General features: G+C 37.0%; 3 protein-coding genes across 4 annotated transcripts in view; 1 reads left to right on the top strand and 2 right to left on the bottom strand.

Moving 5' to 3' along the window:
* Window positions 1–7599: 7599 nt before the first annotated feature.
* LOC102778891 (protein S100-A12-like) lies at window positions 7600–8752 on the bottom strand. The gene is made up of 3 exons (XM_087847818.1): window positions 8703–8752; window positions 8048–8210; window positions 7600–7939 (listed from the first exon to the last, which is right to left on the bottom strand). The coding sequence occupies exons 2-3, from the start codon at window positions 8183–8185 to the stop codon at window positions 7802–7804; spliced, it is 276 nt and encodes a 91-aa protein (XP_087703944.1). The 5' UTR covers window positions 8186–8210; window positions 8703–8752; the 3' UTR covers window positions 7600–7801.
* A 4725-nt stretch (window positions 8753–13477) lies between these two features.
* Window positions 13478–20584, top strand: LOC102778311 (uncharacterized). 2 transcript variants are annotated; one of them, XM_087848389.1, is made up of 11 exons: window positions 13478–13931; window positions 14612–14971; window positions 15770–16126; window positions 16973–17326; window positions 17454–17471; window positions 18399–18462; window positions 18560–18603; window positions 18914–19064; window positions 19412–19525; window positions 19812–19879; window positions 20426–20584. In XM_087848389.1, the coding sequence occupies exons 1-11, from the start codon at window positions 13542–13544 to the stop codon at window positions 20447–20449; spliced, it is 1944 nt and encodes a 647-aa protein (XP_087704515.1). In that variant the 5' UTR covers window positions 13478–13541; the 3' UTR covers window positions 20450–20584. The 2 variants fall into 2 exon arrangements, with proteins under 2 accessions (XP_087704515.1, XP_087704514.1); XM_087848388.1 differs by lacking the exons at window positions 17454–17471; window positions 20426–20584 and having other exon boundaries at window positions 16973–17344; window positions 19812–19918.
* Window positions 20585–20591: 7 nt separating this feature from the next.
* LOC102782341 (NACHT, LRR and PYD domains-containing protein 3-like) overlaps window positions 20592–23015 on the bottom strand; it is an 11006-nt gene continuing 8582 nt past the window's right edge. The window contains exon 6 of the mRNA XM_087847950.1: window positions 20592–22045. Coding sequence (XP_087704076.1) covers window positions 21507–22045 — 539 coding nt within the window. The 3' untranslated portion in view covers window positions 20592–21506. The remainder of the gene's footprint in view (window positions 22046–23015) is intronic.

Raw genomic sequence — 23015 nt, 5'->3', positions numbered from 1 at the left:
TGCATTACTTTAAAAAAAAAAACATTCACCCTCTGGGGTCCAGGGTATAATTGGCCATTTTTAACTACTTTTTATTTTACCCTCTACATTTTACCTTTAAAAACGATTTACTTTGCCTTGTTTGGTATCATCCTTTTCAGCACAGCCTCACGTGTCTGAATTTACAGTCATGTTTTCATTTTTTACATACTGTATTAACACAATTGATCTAAAATCAGACAAAAAACATAAAATCAGAGTAGAAAAAGTTATATTTTTTACTGAAACAACCACAAACATGTTTAATGAATCATATTTCATAACTTTAAATGCAAATGTAAATTGTCAATTTTAAAATCATATGCACAAGTTTTACAAATAACAAAGTTATTTGCAGCCATTTACATTTTACCCTTTTTTTATAACCACTTCAAACTATTTACAGAACAATCAGCTGTTCTGCATTCAATAAGATGCCACACAAATTATTTGTGCCACTCCAAAAAAAATAGTTTCTGTCCACTATAAAGGAGAACATCACAGCCTGATACCTGCAGGTCTGACAGCAGCAGGTGTATCACTTAGTGATGGGATTTCCGGCTCTTTTTAGAGATCCGGCTCTTTCGGTTCGGCTCACTAAAAAGAGCCGGCTCTTTCGGCTCCAAACCGGCTCTTCAGGTTGTTTTGTTGCTTTAATTAATTTATTATTAACAATAATATAAAATTATGCACAAAAGGAATTACTAACGTAAAAAAAAAAGGTTTTATTTATATATGTTTATATATAAGTATATGCGGTGGCCCCTAGAGACAAAACATGTACAAACTCCAAAACACATTTCTAGCATGAACTGAACTTCCAAAGCAGAGCTACTAGATCACTTAAATTACACAATTGAAAGCATGTGTGTATTGTTTGTGTATTTATACACAGGCACTCATATATATTCAAATAATTTAAAAAAAAAGTTAATTTACCTGTTACTACCACACATCAAATCCGGTCGTTGGTACTTGCTGGCTTGTATAGCCACTAGGTAACAAAAGCTCAACACTGCGCCCAGCATCCTGGAGCACTTCTGTTGTCTTTTGTACGTGTTTTAAGTTTTTACGTGCTTCTGAGTTTTTACGTGCTTCGGAGTTTGTACGTGTTTGTACGTGATTTGAAGTTTGTATGTGCTTTGTCTCTAGGGGTGTTGGGATGAGAAAATTATTTTACTGTTACTATTCATAACTATTATTATTACTGTTGCATCACTTATGATTTATCATTATCATTTCATTAGAGCATTTATTGAAACTGTTGATGTTACATTAAAGTCTGTATTTCAGGTGTGAGCTGAATTACATAATAATATTTTATTGCAGGTGCAACTGTAATCATGTTATACACATATTGCATTTTTGTGCTAATTAAAGAGTTGAAGCTCGGTCAAGTTAATTAATGGTCTGAAGCTTCGGCCGACGCGATGTTCGACCGACCTATTGAGTAAAGTGACCCACAGCTAATGAAAGATTGCATACATGCTTACAATTCACCACATATTATATAGGAATAGAATAAAGGCCTGTGTGCCCTCATGTTGCACTGGAGTCTGCCTGGTAACACATGACTCAAACGGAGTCAGGAAGTATGCTTCTGAAATGTCTTTGTTTGTCGAGTAAGGTCATGCACTGAGGTTAAGACACAGACACATAGGCTGCAACTTGTTGTACCTGCATACGTGACAGTTTAATTCCACAGATAAGTGAAGTGAAATAACAGGAAGCATCTGGAGGAACAGAGAAAGGAGCTGTTCTTTTTTAGAATATGTCCAAGGTCCAAGAATTACTGGAACTGATGCAGGTCATTTATCTGTTTTGACGCATGTTGCTCGTCATCAACTATGTTATATATATGACACCCCATTTATTGTTCGAGGAAGATCAATGCTGTTTGAGTGATTGTGCTCGGCTTCCCACATATATATGTGTTTTAATAAAATCATTGTTTGAAGCACAATGGACCTCCAGTCGTCAGTCTCATACCTCAAACCACCGTAAATATACTTTTATTTATTCACTCCACATAAAATGTAATAAATAAATCATATTATACAAAATCAACTATTCACATTTCAAATTTTAACTATTTAAATTTTCAGCTTTTTCCTTTTACAAATTTAGAGTGAAACAACACAAAACACTGCAAACCACAACACAATTAAATATAAATTAAAATATGAAAACAAAAAGAACATGCATATTCTCTGTCATATGGGCCCGCATGAATAAACTTTCTGAATGCTTTATCATCTGCAACCGAAAATAGTTGTGGATGATTACTATACCTTTCTAATGTGACGTTGTTGTCCCTGGCTCTCTTTCTCTCTCTCTCCCTCACTCTGTTCCTGTGCTACTGAGTGTAACTACCGCCCCTCCCCCCTCTGCCCAGCGTAAAGCACAAGGCTCGCGTGCGGAGTGAAGCGGAAAAAAGTGCGAGAGAGAGGGTGAGAGAAAGAAAAAAAAAACCCACGTGACGGCTCGCGATAAGGAGTCGGATCGCGTCGTTCATGTCACAGAGCCGGCTCTAAGAGCCATTTTGTTCGCGAACGACCCATCACTAGTATCACTCCTGTTTCTACCTGGAGACAGCAGTCGCCTCATTGTTCTGACACACAACACAAAACTATCCACAACACTACACACTAACTACAAAAGAAAACACATTAACACTCCAAACACGCGAAACGTCACAAATATCTCACATCTCAAAACGCCCTCTCCCTCTCTCTCTCTCACTCCTAAAACGTCCCGGTTTTTTTTTGTTTTTTGTTTTGTTTTGCTCATAAGTAGAGAGTGCTTGCTAGCGCTGTCCTTAGACAGTAAACGTGACGAAACTATTGAGGAAAAAACACACGTATATATTGTTTATCATGACTCTGGTTTTACATGGCCTATCAACACAATTTATAAACTGGTATATATCACCTTGTTGCTTTGTCTTTAAGTGGTCGTGTGATTGGCTTACCACGACTACTTTATTCTTCCTCAGTCAAACAGCAGCACTCATGCGATTGTTTCGCCCCCTTAGCTCCAGGTGTTGTGCTAGACAGTGATCGTGATTACCGTCCGCGGGAGCGCGCACAGCTGTAGCGTCCAGATTACTTACATAGTCAGCTACTTCCGTGCAACTGATATAAGATGAACCAGCTGAACACAGCTTCAACCGTTTGTTTGTTGAAAAATAGTAACGGACCGCATTTTCTTGTTAGTAACTGTAACGGCGTTGTAACGATAGGAATAGTAATTAGTTAGATTACTCGTTACTGGAAAAAGTAACGCCGTTAGTAACGCTGTTACTTGTAATGCCGTTATTCCCATCACTGGTTGTTGCAATCCTGCATACTGGAATAGGTAACTGAAATCTCTGATTATGCTTGTGTAAGCTTGACCTAGGTCAAAGCTAAGAGACAGTCTGGTACATCTGGGGAGAACAGAAACTGAAAATGGGGAAGATCTTAGCTTGACCTTGTTCAGTGGAAAAATACCCTTTATTCAACAGTGTGAATGTAATTTTGTATTGCAATGCAGTTTAAAGTATAAATGATTGTAATCCCAATCAAATCTAGGAGGCATCCTTGCCTGACTCCCAAACCATTTCAACTGGCTTCTAAGCTTTTCCTGTGTGGCTCTGTCCTTCACCCTATAAGGGAGAGACCAGCTGCCCTTCAGATCAGTCTATAGGTCACTACTCATGGCCACCATAGCTGAAGGTAAGAATGTCGACTCATCTGCAAATCTGCTGATTTTCAAATATGGACATATTGTCAAAGTCATATGGTGTTGGTACAGAGAGAGGTGTATACAGTATACTGAAACTAGGTGAACAAGGGAGCCTTCTCTTCCATAGGGCCACCTTAAGTGAGATAGTATGTGACAGCTGCAACTGTATAAGTTTAGACAGGAGAGTTTGCCTTTATTCTGTGTTTTAGCAAATGAGAACCCACACGTGTAACAGCATCACGGACCGACTGGGAGTCTGTTTCTTTATTGTCTCAAGGATGGAGTAACACACAACACTACAAAACAGGACAACTGGATACCTGGTGAAAGAATTCAATTTTTCCCCTCTCCTGGAAAACAGCATGCAGAACAAATCTTGGCAGTTAAGCTCAGTTCAGAAAAGCAGAAAGCAAATAGGACATTTGAGAGGAAGCACATTCCTGCTGCTGCTTTCACTACCCACAGCTCAGAGTCACAGTGAAAGTACCCAACTGAAAACAGCATTAATCATTTTTTAGTTTGCTTTATTAGAAGTACATTAAGTGTGCTAATTTAAAATGCAATAAAAATAAATTATAAATGTATTGACTACAAGCATACTTATTTCTTAGTAGTACTTCAATATAATTACTCAAAGTGCAGTAATTAGGACTTATAATTGAATGTGTCATATGTTGATACAATGCCAAACTGTATTATTGGAAAATTGTGCATATAATACCAAAAGAAAAATGTTTCCCATCATTGTTGAATGGCTATTACTGCTGCACATGTTTACGTTGCGTTCAATGTAATACTTTATATTATATCCTATTTATTATATTTGATTTCAAATAAATGTTATTTATGTAAAGCTTATCTTTAAGTTCAATAAGGAAGATTTGTAGTCACACATCTGTCTGCTTCCCATGTGTTGGTGGCTTATTTATGCCACATCACTTCCACTTTCCCATGCTGTCAAGCTCATTGCGACATCACTGGTGTAGTCCAATCATCTTTCCACACGTCTTCTTAAAGGCATTCAGAACTTTTCCCTGCTGATGTTTTTTAACTAGAGTATTTAATAATTGAAACTATAACCCATGTTTCCAGAACTCTGGTGTCAGTCTTCATTTTATGCGTCATGACAAAGTGATGCACTCTGGAGATTTACTGAGGTCTTTCAATAAAATCGGGTCACAGGGGTAAATTCTTTCTGTGTTCTTAGTGCTGTGTTATCTCCAAAAGTCTCTCCCCTTCTCTTCCAGAACAAACTCATTTATTTTCTGTAGTTGTGTAACTCTACTCTGTCCAACAGAAACACAATGTTGTTATAATATCGTGCAGCATTCCAGCTGTCCACCGGAAGTGACAGCTGGAATCTCTCAGATTCCCCTGTGTTGAAGCCACAGAGATATCCCCCTAAGGATTGGCTTCAAAAAACCCTACCATGACTATCCTTTCCAGCCTTACTGACTAAAGTGCTCAAAGCTCTCAGATATAACATGTGCTATCCTAAAGCTGTTTGGTTGGGGGGGGGGGGGGGGTTTGTACAGCTTTTGTAAAATTACACATTAAGACTTTTTTTTTTTTTACTTCACTTCAGTCTTATATACTACACGTATCATTCATACCGATTGTGTTTTTCTTTTTAAAATACACATTCTGTAATGTCAGTACATTGTTTTATCGTGTAACTATAATCTGACACAATCACAGGCCAACAAAACACAGTGTTAGCTTCAACCACTTGCAGAACCACCTTTAGCAGCAATAACTGGAAGTACTGGTTTTCTGTATGGCTTTATCCATCTCCAACATCATTGTAGAGGAATTTTGTCCTGCTGTTCTTTACAACATTTATTTGTTTCACTGAGGTTTATTCATTCTAGGTTCAACCACAGCATTTCATTTAGGTTCAGGTCTAAACTTTGACTAAACCACGATTGCAACTATTTGAGTTTTTTTAATCTTTTTTTTTTAAACATTCTGTTGTAGATTTCATGTTGAAAACAAGTAGAGAGACAAGTGATGGAGCCACCAAACAGCAAGAAAAATAGAAAAAACAAACATAACTAAACACAATTAATGTTGTGAAGGAGGGCAAGCATAGTGTTTATGTGGCAGTCGAGGGCAGGTATGAGGTGTTTTTGTTGATATGCAATGATTTTCTCCAAATATGGCACTAGCCAAACATCTCTACTTTGGTCTCGTCTGTCCAAAAGACATTGTTCCAGAGGTCTCATGGTGTTCTAAGTTGCAGCTTTGCAAACCAAAACTGTGCTGCCACATTTCAGAGAGAAACAGTCTTCTTTTGGCAACTCTACCAAACAACCCATAATTGTTCAGTCTTTTTCTGATTGTGCTGTAGTGAACATTAAGCATGTCTCCTAAAACCTGTCTGAGATGTAGCTCTTGAGTTTTTTTGCCGCTTCTTTGAGCACTGCACAATTTGACCTATGTTTTGAATTCTCCTGTGAAGACTGAAAACTGTCATGAAGGTTTTGGTGAACAAAATCTTGTTCTTCTGAACAATCTGCAGAACGATGAACCTTATAACACTTTCGAGGTTTATGCAATTCAAGGTCGTTGTTGAGGTTTTTCCTCCTTTCACTGTCACAACACAAACATCAATGCTCCAGAATCGCAAACTGTCAAAGCACTGCTTTTATATGTCTTGATGGATGCTTAATTATCAAATATGTTATTTTCATTCAGTACTTTAAGAAGCTTTGTCCCACCAAACCTGTCATGGAAGTTAAAGCTATAATTTGTGAGGGTGTGTGTGAAACGCCAAATATGATCACCTATGTGGTTTATTTTGGTTTTTTATTTTGTTGTTTTTGTTATAACAGAATTATATTCGTTCCATCAAAATCATTTTTTCACATAATTATTTTTTGGACTCATCTCGTTTTTCGGTTCATATTGCAAGAGACAATCGACTAATTCTCTTAACGGTAAAGCAGCGTGCACTTCTCGAAATAAAAATCCCATAGACCCAGAGACACACAGCTGTTTTTGTAAAGTATGTCAACAGTTGTTGTGTTATATGTTGTGTGTATATATATTTCAGCTCGAAATCTAATTTATTACAGCATTTTTATGCAGCACATTCTCGGCCCCCCCAAGAGACCAATAAAGCACATAATCATAACCACATGTTGTTCTTCTATAGCTCTTAATCTCTACGATGTAAGACTGCTGCTCTGAGACCAGTTTGGCTCTCATTTTGTGTTGAAGTTTCACATGTGGTCTTGGCATTGCTCCTAAATCAGTTTTGTTTGTAGAAACTCCATTGGTGGAGTCGTACAGATCCATGATCTGTGCTTACCACAATCAGATCGAGAGGCAAACCACATATAATTCATACATTATTTATACCCTTTTACTTATTGGTTAAATTGGGCCGCAATGACATTTTTAGTGCAGCTGGTTGTGCTCATAAAATGGAAAGTATAGAGAGTTCTATTAAGTGCAACAAAATATATTATAAACATATTCATTACAAGTACGCTTCTCTTTTGGTAAAACCTAAAGGTAACTACAAAAACTGTAATAATTTAAAGTTACATTTAAATTGACAATTAGTGCATTGACAGAGCATATACTTGAAACAAGTTTAAGCCCAAGTTCCACTGAGCCTTCAGTCTCAGGATCATTAGAAGAGCTTTTATCAATATTATAATATTTATTAAATATTTGTTTGAGGTTTTACCCTAAGCTTTATATGGACCAAAAACCCTGTTCTCAATCCAGTGTCATAGCACCTCTTTTGATCAGCAACAGCACTGATTTGTTATAAAACACACAGTAGAAAACATTTCAGAAACTCGTTACATCAACATGATTTTAAAAAAAGACACACCAACCAGATTTAAATACACAACTATATAAACTCTGAGAGTTTTAATAAATTCACATTTATGTTATCAATCAATACAAAGGTGAAAGAGTTGCTGTAATGACAAAAAAATGATATTAACTGGGTTGAGAGGACGATATTTTCTGCTGAACACAGTCAACCTAAGATCTTCAATTCCAATTCCTGTGTTAGAAACAAGCTGAGAGTAACAGTCTATTTTTGTAAGAAGTAATGACCGCACATCATCAGTCGAGTCACATAGTGAACAAACTCCTCAAAGTTCACACAGTCGTGTGGGTTTTCATCCAGCTCCCTCAAGATGTTGTCACGTTTTGTCTTATCCTTGCAGTTCTGAAAAACAATGGTGGCACAATGAAGACTCAAGGACTGATAAGTATATTTTTCACATCATGACTAGATTTGGACTTACGGTGGATATACAAAGAGAATGAGTTGTACCTGCAGCCAATTATCCAGCTCTTCTCTCAGGGTTCTGTCCAGCTCTTTTTTCCTCATTGTTTTGCTCTGTGTACATGTGTAAACCTTCTGTTTAAATATGTCAAGAACTTCTTCCATTGCCTTTTCCAGTTTGCTCATTTCTGTTTCCAATGCAAATGTCCTACTGAGAAAGTCCAAGGGAAGTGAGGTTAGACACATTTGAATGTGCCTGTGTTTAAATTCATCCACTGAACACTGAAAGTTTTACAATGCCTGAAGTATCACTTCTATTTGTAACTGAATACAAAAATGATTTACATTAAACTCCATTTATGCCATATTTTTTCAAAGGATATCCACACAGCACATAAATAATACTATATATTCAACAATATTGTGAAAACAAAAAAAATAAGAAAAGCAAAACACAAGGAGAGTGAACGATAGTTTCAGTATTAACATTTACACCTAAGCACGAGTCTGTAATTTTGTTCTGAATATTTTTGAAGGTAAACTTTTCTTCACATTGAATTTATTTTACTGGCTGAATAGAGAAGTAACCCTCATCCCCAGTGATAAGCATTACTGGACATGACTAAATGTTAACTTTTAAAACTTCTAATTAGTAATCTGTTGATCTAAAGTGTCATATATTATCTCAAAATGATGTACTCACCTCTGCAAAGATGTTGAGGAAAATCTGAGGATTTGAAGATATAATGGGCAGCTCACAGTTTTTATAGAGGGAGATAAGAATGAGGGCCGTCCTTTTGGGTGTTGCTCTAAGTGTCATCATCAACATCATCAGATGTAAGTGTCATATTTCAAGGTTTCATACTGTAATCTGCATATTGCATTTTAATCAATTGTGACTGTTACAATATAAAAGTTTACTTTCTGTTTATTTTGGCTTTGTCATTTGTTAGTTTTTTCTCTCATGGTAAATAGCATGCAGAAGAAATATTGACTGAACTATTGATATTCGGAAAACAAAGTCAAATGCAAAGTTAAATTTATTCATATAACACATTTAAAACAAGGGCTGTTGCCCAAAGCGCTGTACATCTAAAATAATCAAGTAATAATAATTAGGATTATTAGGACTTTACTTAAACGTACTTATTGATAATTTGAATTGACGTCTAAGCCAGATTGATAAAGGAATAATTCAACAATAATAAAAGATTTTTTGTTTATACTTTGTTTATATTTTATTAGTCTTTTATTTACCTTTTACTTATAAATATAAGTAAAGAAATACCATGTTCCAGTGATGTGCAGTGACTTTTATTAAAACTCAAGCAGAGACGATCTATTTTCAAACACAAAAAAAAAAATCTCGGTAAAAATAAAAGTGTATTATAGGAAAATTGTGCATAAAATATAAAAGGTAAAAATAATGCATTTTTTATAATAATTCTTTATATTATATTATATACATTATATTCAATTTCAATTCAGTTTTATTTATATAGAGCCAAATCACAATAGTGGCTAAATATTGTAAGGTAAAGAGCTTACAATAATAGGGAGAAACCCTAACAATCAGATGACAGTGGGAAGGGAAAAACCTTTTAATTGGAAGAAATCTCCAACAGGACAAGTCTCAGGTTAGGTGCAGCCATCTACTGTTTGGGACTATTTGGGAGTTGGGGGAGAGAGACAAGCCAAAGACATGCTGTGGAAGGGTTGGTGTAAGAGAGCCAAAGGTCAATAATAACTCATAATCCAATACAGAGTAGTGTATATACACATAATGTGTGAAAGAAGAGGAAATGTTCAGTGGACCATAGTAAACCCCCAGCAGCCAAAGTCTATTGCGGCATTACTAAGGGTTAAAGGAGCTTGCAAACTGAAGAACCTTCTCGGATGAGAGGTGAAACGTCTTCAAGCAACTTAAAGAAGTCCAGACGCTTTTCTTTGCAAGCTCCTTTGACTACGATGACCTGGATGACTGAGAACCTTCACAGACATTACTAAGGTTATGTTGCAATCGCAACTTTATTCTGAACAGGATCATCTGACCCACTTCCTGCTCTTTCTTTATTTTCTTTATAAGGTTTATGTCAAACCTGCCCTAAACTAACATAATTGGTAATTATCAATAATCAATAATTTTTTACATTTCTGTAGTGGTTAATTTATCAGTATGCCCAAGATTAAAACAATATTTTAAATAATAAAATCTAGTTATTGTTGTATTATTGTTGTACTATAAATTTTCAAATGTATTGTTCATTATTTGATGCTTGCCTCTATCCATAAAAGACATAAACATAACTAAATATATATACATACATTTCTTTCTGTTCGCACCACAAACACATGACCCTATACTGTGCTCACTGCATCATTCTATTTTTGCACTGATCACCACCTGCATTCATGTATATATCTACCTGCTTAGCACTTTTAATTTTAATTTTTGTGTTTATTTAAGCATTGTCTGACAGTATCTTTGCACTAAGTACCGCAGCAATTTCATTATGTTGTAAACCTGCTCAACATTTGGCAATAAAACCCTTTCTGATTCTGATTCTTCTTAGAACTGGCTCAGCTGTTCACCTTCCACTGGACACCGATTCATCAGCTGGCAACAATCCTAGTGTTTGTGAGAGGGAGTAAGAAGTATTTCATTGTGATTCCTCAAAGTTTAAGGAAGATTATCAAATGTGATGTAAACCTAAACACAAAAATACATTTTAGGGCAGCGGTCCCCAACCCCTGGTTGGTGTGAAATTTATGGTTTTCAGGGTTTTTATTGTTCTTTAGCGTAATTTTTTCAATCGTTTTTATTGATAACTCGGTTTCCCTGGGTCTTTTCCCGTGTGTTATGAATAAATCTTCTTTTTTTGGTACTAGTACTCGTCTTATTTTGTTGTATTTATCCGCGACACCTTAAAGGCCGGTCTGTGAAAATAGTGTCGGACATAAACCAATCCGTGGCGCAAAAAAGGTTGGGGACCGCTGTTTTAGGGAACTTAGATATGATTAATACCTTTGTCACATTTGCAAGATTAGCATGAAGCTGCAAGCATTAGTCAGCTCTTGGGTAATACAGAAACTGGGGGGGGGGGGGGATGCAATTACTCTTTTCAAAGGAAAAAAAGGAGGTTCTAACAGTAAAACTAGGAAAAGAAAAAACCCACAATGTTGTTAGAATTTGCTGACATAGTATACAGGACACATGTCCCATTTTAACTTCGGGACCTGGAAATCCCGAAGTTAACCCTTTAAAACCGGTCAGAGCGGACACGCTCTGTTTTGCTTAACTATTTTTAAATCCCGGTAGCACTGCAACCACATGAGCTAGAGCAATAATTTTTTTTTGCATATGAAACCGGAGGAGTTGTACTTACATCTTATGCCATCAGCTTGTCCTAGGTCACAGTTTCCTTCCACATATAGCTTTGCAAAAACTGCATAAAAAGCACTTGCAGCAACAAAAACATAATATTCCAGAAACACGCTTTGCCGATCCGATCAGCTGGTCATAACACTTCCTACGTCCATCAGCACGAACTATCTCATGTCCGCCATGAGCTGCCCGAAACCGGAAGTGACGTCATTTTCGCGGAAATGTAGTTTTTTTTTACCATCAAGGCCTCATGAGCCTATACTGGTGTTTTTAAAAGTTATCTTTGACTTTATGACTTTCTGTGTCGTTTCTGGGATGCTTAGGACTCAAATTGCACTGCTGGAAATAGTTTATTTTGATGCATATGCTGCTTTTTTGCAAATTTGCACTATAATATTTATTTTTGTTTTTCCTGCAGTGTATAGAAATTGGTGTATTTCAAAAATAAAACTATGAAGACACTCAAAATAAATTTCCTGTGTTGGGAAACTATTTTGTGCAACTTTTTTGTATTTACAGTTTTGAGGGATAAGCCTCTTAAATTTCTCTAACTAGAAATATATGTTAAAAAACACAAATGATTTTCAATTTTTTTGTAGTTTATTGCACTTTTTTTGCAATTTATGTAATTACTATGCACTTAATGCATGTATAGCAACTTGAAATGCTCCCAAAAATGGCACTACAACATGTAAAAATATAATATAAGCTCTGGCGGACTTGGTTCTATGGTAGGTCTTAAGGGGTTAAAATGGGACATGCGTTGTTGCAATCGAAGATTCTGTGGGATTTCCAAATACACACAGAAAAATTCATGATAGCTAACAAACCACCCATGGCAGTCATGGACAAGCAGAGGAAGAAGGCCATAGTGATAAATGTAGCTATACCAAGTGATAGTAACATCAGGGAAAAGGAACACGAGAAGCTGGAAAAATACCAGGGCTGAGAGAGGAGAAGATAAAAGATGTGGAGGGCAAAGGCATCAATGGTCCCCATGGTAATCTGAACACTTGGGGCAGTGACCCCCAACGCAAACAAAATACAAACAACACAAACAACACATCTGGACAACTTCTCAGACTTCCGTTGATTGAGCGAAATTGATGATCTTTAAAGACAGACAACCTGACAGGTTGTTTCATCAAGAAACCCATCCATATTTTAGAAACCCATCCATATTTTGCACTGATGTCTTTTTCTAGGTCATATTGCATGAGACTATCAACTAATTGTCTTACCGGTAAAGCAGTGCACTCTTCTCGAAATAAAAATTCCAGAAATGTCACGTGTTCACTGCTGTTTTTGTAAAGCAGTTATTATTTTCTAAAACATTCTGAGGACATGTTTAGGTCAAAGTCAAATTTATTACAACAGTTTTATACAGCACATTCTCAGCCCCCGCAAGACACCCATAAAGCACATAATCATAACCACGTGTTGTTCTTCTATAAAGCTCTTAATCTCTATGATGTAAGACTTCTGAGACCAGTATGGCTCTCATTTAGTGATGAGGTTTGTATTCACATGTGGTCTTAGCTTTGCTCCTAAATCAGTTTTGCTTGTACAAACTCCATTGGTGGAGTCGTACTCCACCTCTAAGGCTTACAGTATGAGACACGCTGGTTTTAACATTTTTCTTACCGTTTTCCTGCAAGTACTAGAACTAATACGAATTTGATTCTTAGGCTATTCAGTGACATCGGATTTTATATTGTAGGCTGTGTGATGAAGTATTCTGTTATTTATCTGGTAAAATCAAAACTTGAGTCACAATGACAGTAGAGTACAGTAAAGTGTTCACATTTACTTTGTAACTTTGTAACTTTGTTATTTTCTGACCAGATGTCAGGGTTATTGTGCCAGCGTTTGCCAATACACTCTCACCCCTAGGCGTGAAAGCACATAACCACAAGCAGATGTTTTGCTTGCAACTAAGCTCAGAATCAGTCTCCTGCTCTGAGATCAGTTTGGTTCTTATTTGTGTTGGGCAACCTGTTTAAATGTGACCTTAACAGTGGTCCTAAATCAGTGCCTTGTTTGTAGAAACTCCATTTGTGGACTCATACTCCACCTCCACATTGGAGACACACTCATCTCAAACCTCCTAAAGCTTTGCTAAACTATCCAGGGCAGTTTTCGAGCTTACTACGAGCCATGAAGCATTTGTTTTTGGCGGTTTTGGGTTTGCTGTCTCTTCAGTGGGTACACAGCAGGAGCAATGACAGGACAAACTGCAAGCCATTTACAGCCAGCTTTTGTCAAGGTGTGGGGTACACCACTAGCCTTCATCCAACGGGAGTTCAAGGCTACAACCTGCAGCAAATTGGTCAGATTGTGGAGACTGCTTGTTCACCGCATGTTGCCAAACTTATGTGTCGCATTGTTGTGCCTGAATGCAGCTCAGAGGACGATAGCAGGTTGAAACCATGCCGAGCTCTCTGTGTACAAGTCAAGGCAGACTGTGAATCCACCCTCAGAGCAAAGTTGTTGTCCTGGCCTCTAAGGCTCCGATGTGAGACTTTACCTGAGAGCAACTGTGTAGGGGTGAGTATAAAATAATAAGAATGTAAGATGTAAAGATGTAACGTCTTACGCTGTCTGACAAACGTAACGCAATATAGCTGACTGAACTCAACAGTCATAATCATGAATGTTTCTTTTTTTTTATTAATCAGCTTTTAGCATCTATATCATGGGATATTCAATATTAAAACTGTACAGTCTTTGCCACTGTGGATTTTTGATGGTTTTTTTTTCTCCTGATTATTAACTGGAAAAAAGTGCTTTTTGTTTAATGTTTCATGCATCACCTCAAATGTGGAATAGAGCACAAGTTAAAGCATATGAAAGGTCTCATTTTCACCCAATTAATTAATGGATTGCTTCACAATTTATTGTTGCATTGTCCAGCTTTGGCATAGCCCTTTCACTGACATTAACAAACTTTAAATGGGAACATCCAGTTATTGTAACACTTCATGGTATTGTCCTCATCTCCTGGCTAATATTCAGCTCATCTGTTTGTGTTTTTCACAATTTGTCAATTTATGCAGTCATTCCACAAGTATGTAGAAATGAAAATGCAACGCCTCTTTAAGACTCTTCATTCCATCAGATTTCATGTACAAAACCAAATGCACCAATACCAGAAGAGAATGCATGCCTTTTTACTCCCATTAATATTAAAAATATAAACTAAAAGATTTATGTTTGTGTTCATCCAGGCGTCATCAGTCATCAGTGTTATTCAGACACCCCCTTCAGCATGTCAGCCAATCACGGTTCCTTTCTGCAAAGACATGACTTACACAGAAACTGTGCTGCCCAGGCAGGAAACCCAAGACAATATAGCCTTAACAATAAACCGGTTTAATCCACTTGTGACATCAGGATGCTCCCCTCATCTGAAGCCATTCTTATGCTCCGTCTACGTTCCCGAGTGTGTGTCAGGAAAACCTCGTCCACCTTGCAGAACGCTCTGTGAGCATGCAAGGTCCCGCTGTGGAGCACAGATGAGAAGTTTAAGTTTGAAATGGCCCGAAGCTCTCAAGTGTGAAGCATTTACCACAGAGTCCTGTGAACATGTAAGTAATATGAAGATAAACAATATTCACAAAGACGCTTATACACTGTGATGAAAGCTCTGACTCTTTCACTTGCCTTTCTGGCTGAGTAGCTCAAATCTGTTTCAGCTCTGCATATGTTTGGGAATATGCTTTTTTGGACTTGTAACTCTATCAAATAGTAAGTGCTGGTTAATGACAATAAATGATAGTACATTTATTCATCCATTTTCTTCCACTTCTTCAATGTGGCAGGGGGGGAATAGACCCTGGACAGGTTGTCGCAGGGCTTCCACAAAGAGACAGACATCCAGTCACAGTCGCATTGACACCTTTGGCCAGTTTAGAATAACTGATCAACCATTACATTTCCCCTTTACAACAGTCAGCTTTTCAGTTGTCTTAGAATGAAGACATAGTGAAGTCACTCTTCCAGCATGCTCTCTAGTTAGCCAAGTTTTGTCCAAGGGAAACTTTGGCTGCTCGCAAACCCTTAGACCTGATAGAATAAGACAGACAAGTATCACAGGATGGACAGAAAAAAAAAATAGTTTGGATATACTCTCTTTGGCAATAAGAGTTAAAATGAGCATGCAGATTTGTAGCTAATGAGCAATGGCATTGTTCATTTATTCTTCTAATCATCCACTTAATTACCTGTTTATTATTATTATTATTTACCAGTTCAGGTTCATGGGTGGGCAACACAGCTACACACTTCAAACCTGGAATCCTCTTACTGTGACGCTGCTAGCCACTGCACTACTGTGCTTCCCAGCATTGTTGACATTTAACTGATTTATGTTTCTGTTCATCCAGGTTCCAGTCATCAGTGTTAGTCAAGCACCCCCTGCAGCATGTCAGCCAATCACTGTTCCTCTCTGCAAAGACCTGCATTACACAGAAACTGTGCTGCCTGTGCAAGAAACCCAAGATGTTATAAGCCTGAAGATAAATCGGTTTTATCCACTTGTTAAAGTGGAGTGCTCCTCCCACTTAAAGCCGCTATTGTGCTCTATTTTCGTTCCTGAGTGTGTGTCAGGGAAACCTCGTCCTCCCTGCAGAACTCTCTGTGAGAAAGCAAAGTCCGACTGTGAGCCACTGATGAACAAGTTTGGCTTACCATGGCCTGAAGAACTGAAGTGTACAACATTTAATACAGAGTCCTGTGAGCATGTAAGTCTGACACAACACTCTAACACTGTCGTGTCAAACTCAATTTAGTCATGGGCTACCTATGACCCAGTTTAGACCAGTAAAACCAATGCACTGTAATGGAATACATTCTGAGATCATTAATCTGACGAACAGCCGAGATTTTTAAAAAAGCTGAAACCATAAGAGCAATAAGACACCCAACACCTTACATTGTTAAACATTTGCAAGACAACAGAAGCTACTATTTCCTGTGAAATTATTTCTCGTTTAATAAGTGATCTGTTTACATAACAGATGATGGGCAGCCCTTAGACGCCTTAAGAAAAAAAGTGCAAATTAACAGATTATCTCATTTGTCCCCATTTATTATGTAAACGTATTCATAGTAGTATTTGTCCATTTTTATGGCTCAACCAATCTACTGAGATTTTTTTTTTTTAATACTTTTCATACTTAAAAAAAACATCTTTAAGGCCACAGGGTATAAAAAACTTTTGATTGTAGGTTTGTACAAACCAAAAAATGTCAAAACTAATGAGTCCAGGTTTCCGAGTGACATACAACAAAAACAGATTTATTTGGACAAAGACAGTTTTTAACAATACAAGCAGGAGTGAGTTACAACAGCACATGATTACCTTTTGTGGTGTCTTGTTCTGCTGATGTGTTCATTTTTTTCTGTCACCATACTGATATTCCCATCATATTTGCAAGTCTATGTATAATTTGGTATTTAAAAATTTTTCAGGCTTTAGTTGGATTTTTGTTTCACATATTTACGTTTAATTATTATCATTATAAAAGAAAGAATCACATGCTGAAGGTAACCAGAGCTGGAATGACATTGTGTACTTGTGTCTCCAGTATGGAGTGAGCAGCAGCGGTGGGGTCTGTGAGCCAATCACCATACCAATGTGCCAGGGTCTGTCCTACAACCAGACCCTCATTCCAAATCTTCTGGGACACACAAGCCAAAGAGAAGCATTCACGAAGATGTCCTTCTTCAACTCCATGGTGCAAACCGTGTGCTCGGTGGACATACGCGTCTTCCTGTGTCGGGTTTATGCCCCTCAGTGTGAGGCAGGGCGAGCGCAGTGGCCCTGCAGGTCATTCTGTGAGAAAGCCAGACGGGACTGTGAGGGACTGATGTCCAATTTTGGCATTTCCTGGCCAGAAGAGCTGCAGTGCAGCTCATTCCCAGAGGAAACGTGCATATCAGTAAGTAATCGACAATTTGTTGATGGCCAAAGAACATTAACAATTTAACTTAATGAAGTAAAAGGAGTTATTTTTATTTTTCAGTTATTTATCTTTACTTGACATCTTCCTTTTTTTTCTTTCACAGGAAGAAAAAAGGCCTAAGGTATTTCAGTTCTTCAGAAATTTAAAGTAAATTTGATAACTTTTACTTATTGCTTCTTTTGTAAGTGGACAACTCAGGGGGCTGTTGGGCTAATAACAAAGTTTTAACCTGCCAGTGCTGATTACAATTTGGTTGAAATCAGCAAAAACAGATAGGCGGGAATCCAATGATGTCATCAGTGCTGCTTTAGTGACTCCTAGTGGCTGAAGGGAGCTCATCACCATCACCAAAGGCATTAATACTGTTTGTTTCCTTAATTTGAGTCAAAAGAGACATAAATGTGACAGCAGATGGGAAATAAATAAATAATAAATAAACTTTGATAAATTACAAAAAAAAACATAAAACAAATAAAAAATAGAAACTTTAAGGGTCTCTGGTCTTGATGAATACATCTGTTTGTAGTCTAGCAGGATTTGTCCAGCAGTTGATAGTAAAAAAAAAAAAAAAAAATGAACAAACATGCTATCACACATGCTTATAAAAGTACACAGGATTCAATCTTTTAAGTCATCTCTGATACCAGAATGTTTTATGATGAGGGGAAATTCTTTCCACGTGTTAAATGTTTTGATATTTCTGAATAATAACAGATGTTTACAGTACAGCTTTACAGGGTGCCTCTAAATGATCTCCACCCATCAAAAGGAGACTTGTGGTTTAGTGTGTATGACTAATACAATCAAACTATGACGGATTATGTAGATCATAGTGGTTTAAAGACAAAAAAAAGTTCAAAACAAATCCATGTAGTACATTCAACTGACACAAAATGAACTGCAAGTTGCTTTATAACTGAGGTTGTGGTGTACATACACATACCGCATCTTTGGGATGTAATTATTCAATAATGGTATAATGGTATAATGGTAATGGTATAATACTGCAAAATTTCCATTACACCACCATTTTTGTCCTTGTTTGCAGATGTTGAACACTGAAGATGTCGCTGCTAAACTGGAGGCTGGTGGCTATTCTGTTCATGGAAAAGGTTTGTTTCATTTCCAACACCAATATTTTCAATAATAATTGAAAAACAATATTTAAATTCATGTCTTTTTTTTTTCCATTTATGTTTCAAAATTTAGCTCTTACTCTCAGTACTGCTCGTCTGCTGCTGACTCTCATGGATGTATCCTTTTTTGTGGCAGTTAGTAGAACCAGAACTACAAATTCTAGCCAACAGTTTAACACTTAAAGAAATAAGAAGTAATTTGGGGAGGAGGAACCTTCATGTGACTGATTTCACACTTAATGACTTCTTTTTTTAAATAGCAAAGGAAGTAAAGGCTTGTGGGTAGTGTAATAGTTAAAGCCATAGAAAACAATATGGAAACCTCCCGTGTTATAAAATTATCCATTAGGCATATGTTTCCATTTATCCATTTATGTGTTTAGCTATGTATATTGCATGCTTCATGCTCTTTAACCAGCACTTTCAGGCAGACCAGTCTGGAGACCTGGATGTGGTGGAGTTCTTCAAACTGGAGCGTTTTGTGGGCGCTATTAGGAGAGAATACGTGGAGAGTTATGGGAGCAGGAATCAACCCTCTGTTACTGAGAACCAAATGAAAAAGGCTTTGGTTGCCCGTGGTATGACATTATTTCTTTAAAAGTACAGTAAAAATACATTCATTGACATCCATCATTTCTCCTTCATAACTCTGCAGGTAAATCAAGAAAAATATACAGATATTTCTGATATCATAGTTGCGCACTCAGCTGTGTTCGGCTTACAGTACACACTGGACACATTATACAGACATAAGCTGCAAAGTCACAGAAAACCAAACTGTACTGTATATTACATTCTTGATGCAGTACAAAAGGTTTGGATCTGTCATTAGAAAGATTCAGAACATTTAAGAAGCAGTCATTTATTTGTAAAAATAAAATAAATAATTGGGAAAATTTCACTGATTATTGCTTCTGCTGTGCAGAATTTCATTTGGATGACGAAACCTTCAGAGTTCTGTGGCAGGAATATCGCTCAGAGGGTGGGATCAACTATGATAAATATGTGGCTGCCCTGACAAAACTTCAGATCCTCAAAGGTAATTGCAACTGTAACACAGTGACACTGATTTTAAGGATATACTCCAGTTCAATGTTACACAACTACACCGGATATGATTTATAGAACTATTTTTTAACTATTAACAGGGGGGAGCACTGTGATGAATTAAAAGTCACTGAGTGCAAACCTTAAATTAATTTGTATCTATTCCCCAATAACCTTTGAATTGTTATTAATTTAGTTGCAATCATTTTTGTAGTTTCGATCCTTCTACAGGCTTGAGATGGTATTTCAAAGTTTTAAATATATGCCTCCTGTCTCAGATCGTTTCAAAGCCCGTCTGCTGAACTTGCCCTGTGACTGTCAAGTGGCCAGCTTCACCATGAACCAGGTGAGTTTTCATGTTTTAAATAAAACCTGTGTAATTTAATCTAGCAAGTTTTTACATGTTCATTTATATGGAAAATTACAGAAAAGTGTAGACAAATGAATGAAATGTGTATAATAGAAATATAATAGAAATGTGTATAAATCCAAAACAGGCAAAAAGACAAAATATATAGACTAAAATACAGTAGGCTGTAGCTGTTTGAAAAAAAGAAAAAGGAAATTATTATGAGATAATACAAACAGAGAAAATAGCAACAGAGAGATTTATTTTGAGGTCATTGGGTGATTAAGGTGTAAAAATCTGCACTTTGTTACATAAGGTAATTTGGGCTTTCATTCAGAGGAAAATACATGCATTTACTTTCTTTCTTTCTTTTTTTAAAGAGGTGAAGTAAATATTTATCTGTTTGATGTAAGTAGTAAAAATAGACTGTTTTCTGTCTTCTTTGCTACTTAGCCTAATAAGAGTTAAATAATAAAAATATCTACATTTTACTGTCCCTGTTTATTTTTACAGTTGCATTTTAAAGACTTATTTTCTTTTCAGTTTATGAAGACAGCCATTGTGTGAGGAGCAGAGCTGAACTGACCACAAGAGGACTGTACGTAGGAAATAGCTGCATAGCAATTTAGTGATGCAGAACTCTGCAAAATATATATATGACTGAAATTTTCTTTAATGATAAACATTTATTTTTAAATCACAGCAATAAACACAGAAAAGAAACAGTTTTCAATGCCTAAAGTCTGATTTCAGTGTTAGTTTTAAATGTACTTCTGAATCACATACACATTACCATTTTGCAAAATCTTTACATGCTCACAATAAAATATTGTGAAAAATGTTCAAGAAACTTTTTCTGAACATTCTTTGTTGACAAGAAAATAATGAAATTACATTTGGAAGTCATAATAGATTAAATAAAACAAAGCCTACTGCCTTTTTTACTTTCCATACAACTAATGAAATTAAAAGAGGTTTACATTGTAACAGTTACAGTATATTTACAGAAACTTCGTGGAACTTGTACAAAATTTACAGTTTCGCTATGGTTGAGTGAATAATCTCACAATTTAGATTTTTTTTCTCAATTTATTTATTACCTTTTTGAAGTTCAGAATTCTGATAATTTTGCAAAATATACAAGGAAACGTCATTGAATAAATGGCTGACTTAGTAAATTTCATACCCACACCTCAAGAGTCGAGCTCCACATCTTCGCCGCTGGAGACAGCAAATTCCACACTTGCACAGCCAGCCAAAGTCAAGCTACCCAGTGCTCTAACCTCATCGCCACTGTACTGAGTGATGAAGATGCTGTTGTCCAGCCTCCCGAAGGTCCTGCACCGCAGCCAGCTCCAAGCCGAACATTCACTTCATGAATGTTCCCACAAGCCAGCTAAACTTCAGGCTGTGAATTGTGGGCCAGCTAACTTGAACTAGCGTGACCTAACCCTAGCTAGACTCAACTACTTGAGACTTCTGTACCAGAGCAGGCCTCTTTGATTAATTACTCAGACTTGCTGAATGGTCAACTACTGGAAAAACATTGGTGACTTTAAACTATGGCCCTGATGTGTTGCCCTACTGCATCTAAGATGAGTTCCAACCAGATTTAAAGATTTATCTAATACAAAGCCAGCGATGAGTTAAATGGATCAGTCCTGACCCTGAAAGCAGGGTAGACTGGCTCCTTGAATTCAGTACGGAAGGTCTGGAGGTGTATCAGTTTGCCAGAGGTGACATTAAAGAAGGACAGAGTGCCGGCATGCCAGTCCAGGTATACCCCTGTTCTGCTGGTAGCTGTTGTCCGTGCTGTTGTATGGATGGATCTTCTTTTGTTACCATGTTGGCAAGAGTAACCACCATTAGAGCACATCAGGGTCCAGGACTGATCATTGCATCCAAGACAGCTGTCATCCCCTTGCCCCTTCCTCCGGATTCCTTTGTATGTCACTCCTAAGTAAATATGTCCTTCCCATTCAACCTCCCAATAACAACAACCAGACAGACCCTCTGTACACAGCACTTGTTTCCAGTAGTCAAACCTCTCTGGGTGATCAGGATATGACTGCTTCTGTCTACCCATTGCCACTTTTCTGTTGTTGTTTGACATTATAAGGTTTTTGTTTGCAGTGTTTGGGTCCAGTGTGAGTTTACGGGCATCTGAAGGAAAGATAAAGCAGAACAGCAGTTTATTGTCTTACTCTAACTTCGATGCTGTTTCAATTTGGGGAGATTGCAACACGTGCTTTTTTAGGTGCACTTTACAGATTTACTTTTAAATCATCTCCAGGGAGTCAAAGGCCTGTTTGAAGGTTAAGACTTGGTTTTAGGAAAAAGCTGAAATTACTTTCAATTAAGGGCTTGCGTAAGATTTTCACAATTCAAGTGGTAATTATACTCTGTCATGGGTTTGAACACAGAGTTGTTGCTTGAACTCAGAGGATGAGTCCACGCAATTACAAAAAATGATCAAGCATGTGAATGCCTGCATTTGCATAAACCCAATCAAACACGGGCAGACATGAAAACTATAACACATGCATTAGTTGGGATTGTTAAGAAACGTTATGAACAGAAAGCAACTATTAGCTAAAATATTAGAACCAACCACATAGTGTCAAACTTCAGATCCCAAATTTTTAAGTTGGTCATACACAAACAGATGGAGAGAACAGATTGACACACATCTGGATATATTGCTGGTCATTAGATCCGATTTTAGATATAAATGTCATTATTCCCATTATTCTGTTCAAATGATTCTAGTTATATTTTCAAATAGGGTGATGAAGCATCTGAATGGCTGGCTAAGCTCTTTTATATGGAGCAAACGCAGACCAAAACTTAAGATGGCTACAGTACAGCTCCCAGGTTCAGTAAGGGGTCTAGCTTGACCAAAAATTAGAATATATCAATTGAGTACTCACATGTGCTATATTCATGACTGGGTTACAAATAATTCATACTCTATCTGGTTGGGGATTGAAACCTCTATTTCAAAGCATCCATTAAGGGACTTACTGTTCTTTAAGAACTTTAAAGATATTAGATTGAGCTGTGATAATCCAATCAAACTTAATACACTTAAGGCCGGGCGGTCAGTATGTCGAATTGAGGGAAGGTTGAAATT

Source organism: Neolamprologus brichardi, chromosome 11 (genome assembly GCF_056152115.1).
Source record: "Neolamprologus brichardi isolate AB-2024 chromosome 11, ASM5615211v1, whole genome shotgun sequence".
Taxonomy (NCBI): Eukaryota; Metazoa; Chordata; class Actinopteri; order Cichliformes; family Cichlidae; genus Neolamprologus; species Neolamprologus brichardi.
The sequence above is the reverse complement of the archived record's forward strand: the minus strand, read 5'-3'. Positions and strand labels throughout refer to the sequence as shown.